Source organism: Chinchilla lanigera, unplaced genomic scaffold (genome assembly GCF_000276665.1).
Source record: "Chinchilla lanigera isolate Chin_1 unplaced genomic scaffold, ChiLan1.0 scaffold00055, whole genome shotgun sequence".
Taxonomy (NCBI): domain Eukaryota; kingdom Metazoa; phylum Chordata; class Mammalia; order Rodentia; family Chinchillidae; genus Chinchilla; species Chinchilla lanigera.
Window position 1 is genome coordinate 15,212,777 of NW_004955456.1, and position 5,537 is coordinate 15,218,313.

General features: G+C 46.6%; 1 protein-coding gene across 1 annotated transcript in view; it reads right to left on the reverse strand.

Moving 5' to 3' along the window:
* Prkrip1 (PRKR interacting protein 1 (IL11 inducible)) overlaps window positions 1–3,491 on the reverse strand; it is a 28,057-nt gene extending 24,566 nt beyond the window's left edge. The window contains exons 1-3 of the mRNA XM_005396837.2: window positions 3,319–3,491; window positions 2,556–2,634; window positions 978–1,078 (exon numbers count right to left, since the gene is read on the reverse strand). Of these exons, the coding sequence (XP_005396894.1) occupies window positions 978–1,078; window positions 2,556–2,634; window positions 3,319–3,444 (306 nt within the window). The 5' untranslated portion in view covers window positions 3,445–3,491. The remainder of the gene's footprint in view (window positions 1–977; window positions 1,079–2,555; window positions 2,635–3,318) is intronic.
* Window positions 3,492–5,537: the final 2,046 nt, after the last annotated feature.

A 5,537-nucleotide genomic window follows, 5' to 3' on the forward strand; every position in this document is an offset into this window, starting at 1 on the left:
ACTTTGTCTGTAATTTGGTAAGCCCCCCCCATTATTGTTATCCTTCTCTTACTCCTTAAAACAAAACAAAACAAAACAAAAAAAATTAGTACATGTTTCCAATACATGGGTTCACAAACATCTTAGGGAATGGATACACATGTACGTAATATAGCTTGGTTCTTTTTTAAATTCCCTTCCCTCCCATCTCCCTTAATGGTTCTTAAAGTACAAATTCATTCATTTGTTCTTTTTTTTTTTTTTTTTTTTTTTTTGAGACAGGGTCTTGCTCCTTAATCCAGGCTGGCTTTGGACCTGAAGTAATCCTCCTGCCTTAGCCTCCTGAGTCCTGGGATTACAGGTGTGTCCCACCACAACTGGCTAAAGTACACTTTCTTTTTTTGTTGTTGTTGTGTTTTTACTGGTACCAGGAATAGAACTCATAACCTTGCGCTTGCCAGGCAGGCGCTGTGCCGCTGAGCTAAATCCCCAACCCCCTAAAGTACACTTTCTTAGGCAGTTCTCAAGCTTGTAAAATAGTCAATTATTTGACACCGTCATGAAAAAAATGCCACTCCCAAAGCTAGAAAACCCAAATCCTCAAAGAAGCAGACACAGTCAAAGCACGCCACTGCTCATACCAAACACACAGCTAACTGCATTTAAGCATGCAGCCTAAGAGAGAAGAAGGGGGAAGTCACACCTACAGTGGCATGGGACCCTCCTTGCCCTTGTAGTTCATGACAGATCCAGGTGGTCTGCAAGGCAGAGGGGACTGCGTACTGCCCTTCTACACACACGGAAGACTCCTGCCCCTCACTGCTTTCCTACTGCGAGCACCTTGGTATGCTGAGCCTGAGCTGTGTGGATACAGGAGGCAGACCTCCGCCACAGCTGTACTCCCCTTCAAACATCTTCTTTAAAGCAATGTATTTTTTTCTAAAGTTGTGATTGTACACTGCCCAAGTGCAAGCTCTTCAGTCTTCCCACACACTGACCTTCTCCGCCATGGCATCCATGTAGTCCTGCCGCTGGTATTCCCTCCTGCGCAGGTGTCTGTACACGTGGAACTCCCCACTGCCAGCCCCAGCACTTGAACCTACAGGCAGAACAGTTCACAATTCTAGATGAAATCCAGTTACCAACATAGGCTACCCTTAACAAACAGGGACACGAACAAACTCACACAAACCCGAAGGGATCGTGATCATGGAAGGGATGCCTGCTTTTTGTCCACTTGTACTCAAAGCAAGCAGAGTGCCCAGCATACTGTAGGCATCATTAAATACCTTGTTGCACGAGTAATGACTATAGAGTCACTAAAAATTCCATTTTAACAGTATTAAAAGAAGGAACAGACTGTGATTCAAAGACCAGAGATTTACAAGCAAGCTGTGGCCTCCCTCTCCATTTTATATTTGACATGTTAGACATCTTCCAAGTTGAAAAATGTCTATGATGCATTAAGTGAAAAGACGTGAGCTACAAAAATAGCCCTATGTGTAAAACAACTGTATTTTTATAAAAACATTTTTTTTTTTTGGTACCGGGAATAGAACTCAGGACCTTGTGCTTGCCAGGCAGGCGCTTGCGCCGCTGAGCTATATCTCCGGCCCTATAAAAATGTTTTTTGATAGAGGGTCTCACTATGCAGTTTAGGCTGGCCTTGAACTTGCAGCAATCTTCCTGCCTCAGCTTCCTGAGTATTGAGATTATAGGTATGTGCCATTACATCTACCTTTATTTTTATTTTTTTGTTTTTCTTCTGGTACCAGGAATCGAACTCACGACCTTGTGCTTGCCAGGCAGACGCTCTGCCGCTGAGCTAAATCCCCAGCCCTACATCTACCTTTAAAAAACATTTTTCTTTTTTTTTTTTTGGTACTGGAAATCGAACTCAGGACCTTGTGCTTGCCAGGCAGGCACTTGTGCCACTGAGATACATCCCCGGCAAAAACACAGTTTTCTTAACTGTGTGTTGCTTTGTTTTGTTTTGAGACAGGGTCTCACCATGTTTACAATGACCTTGAACTCACTATGTAGCCCCCCGCTGGCCATGAACTCAAAGCAATCCTCCTGCCTTGGCCTTCTGAGTGCTGGGATTAGAGGAGCGCACCACTACATCTAGCTCCTGGTCATTTTTTGAGTCTCAGTAGGTTGTCAAATTGTGCAGTCTGGGCTTCAACTTTCTATCCTCCTGCTACATCTCCCAGAGTGCTGGGATTACAGGTGTGCTCCGTGACACCTAGTTCAATATAATACATCATTAAGATTAATGTAGAAGATCATATGCCTATAAGCCCAGCACGCTGAAAGCTGAGGCAGGAGGATCATGATGAGTTTGAGACCAACTTGGACCACAAAGTGAGTCTGAGAACAGCCTCAACTACACAGCATGATGCTGTCTTAAAAAAAAAAAAAATGCAGAACAGTTTTCTAATGGTAAAACAAGCAACCATACCCCTTCATTGTAAGAATAAAGTATTGGAATAGAGAGTATCTTCCCTATCAAATAACCACAAGACCTATATCCTTAAAAATTATATTTACACAAACACACAGACAAAACACATTACCCATAACATCTCGGACAAATTCTGGCGGAGGTCGAGGTGCCCATTCATTCATTTTTTCTGGAATTGGCACAGCTTTGTCCTGTAATATTTAAACAGGAAAGCATTTGCAAGTTAAAAAAAAATCTGCTGACAAAGTTACATCTTTACAATTAAAGACTATCGATGAAACCAGCGGTCACTCTGTCTTCTGCCCTATCTTAGCTTCTTTAGCTCACCCTGTATGCTTGGGTGTAAAACAGCCCACAGACTTCTGAGGGCTGCACTTCCCAGAACAGAACTCGGAAATCTAAGCCATCAATTATGGCTAGAAACGTCCAGCTTTAACTCTTCAAGACAAGAGCCGACTTTTCCTAATCAAAGATATAAAAGACCGTCTTACCCAACAGTTTTTATGACTTAAACGACTGAGGCCTGGACGGGGGAAGAGGGAGGCGAGAAGTGACGTGTCCCCAGTGTCTCGGCCATGGGAGCTGTTTAGAAAAAACAGGTCCTTTTGCTGAGCTACAGATTCTATATTTTCCGCCTAACAGGAAATTAACCTAGAAAGGGCCTCAGAGCGCGCCACAGCACCTTCACGCAAGCTGGCCTCCAACATAAGGCCGGTCGGGAAGCTCACCGCCCCCGGACACCCCGAGTCCCCGAAGGACTGCCCCGTGGGAAGGGCACGGAGTTCCAGAGTCCGGCGGCGCGGAAGGCGCTTCGCGGGCCCTCAGCGGCGCGCAAGCAGGAGTGGCTTCAGCCGGGCGGTGGAGCCCCGTCTTACCGGATTCTTCATGAGCCGCTCCAGCTTGAGCTTCTGCTCCTCCGCCGCATTTTTGGGGATGACGAGCGCCTGTGGCTCTTTCTTTGGTCTTGGAGGTCGCACCGCAGCAGGGACCGTACTCGCCATGGGAGATTTGCTGTTTCCCCGAGCGAGCGACTACGGCGGCGCTCGCGTGTGACGTCAGAGACGCGCCTGGAACGCATGCGCACTGAGACCCAGGAAGGGCTGGGGCGGAGTAGCGTGCAGGAACGAGATCGCTGAATATTCATGAGCTCGAAGTTCACCGTGTTTACTTAGATCAAACTGCTTGATTTCGCTTCCTATTTCTCAACAAGTCAGTGCGGCCTGACACGCACATCACTGGGGGAGAGGTGGCGCTTCATGCCTGAGTGGCCTGTCCCCAGCTGACCTTTCCGGTTCCCGTGGGTGTCGCTGTGCTCAGCACTGCTCCTTGCTCCCTGCTTCTCTCGCCTCTGGGCTGGTGCTGGCCAGTGCTTGCACCCGCTTCCCCCTATTTGAGTACCAGAGCGCAAACGTGACACCAAGCTCTCTGAAGACTGGGGCCAGCTCTTCTTTGTCACCTTGAAATCACCTGGCCCCCTGCAAATATATCTCTGCGAAGTGAATGAACCTTCCTTTGGGGGGTGGGTTGTACCCAGGGCTTTCACACCCAGTTCAGTTATTTTTTGAGACAGGTCACATTAAGTGGCTAAGTTACCCAGGCTGGACTCGAACTTGCTATCCTTCTGCCTCAACCTTGCAGAGTACAGAATTTACCGGAGTGCACCACCGCTGCTGGCTGATATTCCTACTTAAACTGGTAGACCTAGTAGATTTTTTTCCTGTAAGGTGGTGAACCTCATCTAATTAGTTGAAGACCTAAATAAAGCCGAAAACCCATCCTTCCTCCAAGTAAGACAGAGTTCCTGCCTGACGGCTTCTGAAACAGGGGATGCAGCATCAACTTTTCGCCTGGACTTCAAACTGGGGCTGAAACACGGCTGTGCTGGGTTGCAAGCCTTCCAACTCATTCCTTCCGACAGGAACTGCACTGTTGGCTCGTGTGGGTCTCCAGCTTCCTGCCTTACCTGCAGTGCTTAGCACTTGTTGATCTAATTCTTTGTGATAAAATTCTTTATAATAAGATACATCCTATTGCTTGTTTCTCTGGAGACTCTAATACAAATATTTATTAAACTATCTAATCATAGACTTGTCTTCACTTCCTGACAGCATCTAATCCACAGCAAAAGCATATTTGTTTGAATCCTCCTCAAATCACTTTACACAAAACCCAAATCCTGTAATAAACCCTTTCAACACCCTCTCACTGAAAGAAGAGCAGTCTTCCTTCCTGCAACGAGTCATAAACACAGTTTGTTCAATTACAATTGTGTTCTTGGTGGTCTTCACAGCTGGTTTTTACCCCCTTGGGAATTGAGCCCAGGGCCTTTATACTGAGCTACATCTCCAGACATTTAAATTTTTTCTCTTTTCTTTCTTTCTTTCTTTTTCTTCCTTCCTTCCTTCCTTCCTTCCTTCCTTTTTTTTTTTTTTTTTTTTTTTTTTGAGACAGGATACTGGTAAATTACTCAGGCTGAGCTCAAACCTGTGATCCTCCTGCCTCAGCCTACCAGAGTTCTGGGATTATAGGCGTGCTAGGCTAGCTGTTGGTTTTCTTGTTTTGTCATTGGTTCCTTTCCTCCCTGAGAGTAGATGATTGGTCTGTTCACTGCTCTGCTGCATTCTTTGGGGCAAGGCCTGGCCCTTAGTGAAGTTCTCAACAAACATTTACTGATGAACATGACACCTGGGGGCGGGAACCCTGCCACTGCACCCTGCCTAGCCCAGGATGGTTCTCTACTGGGTCCCCAGACAGATGGACAGATGGGCAAAGGGAGGGCATCTAGACAGTGCTATGTCAGTTTTATTCCTGGATGTGTGGTAGTGGGGGGCTTTCCAAGGGTGAGGGAAATTTGGGGAAGCTCTTGCCTAGCCCAGGTCTGTCACTGGAACATGGGGAAGGATTGAACTGGATAGGGTCCCACACACAAACTCACCATCCATCACACACCTACCAATTGGCACCTCACTTTTCTCCAAACACTGCACAAAACAAAGACTTTGCCTTAAGCTCCTTGGAGAACTTCCACACAATCTCCTTCTCTCCTTTTTTTTTGGTGGTGGTGGTACTTGGAATCATACCCCGGGCCTTGTGC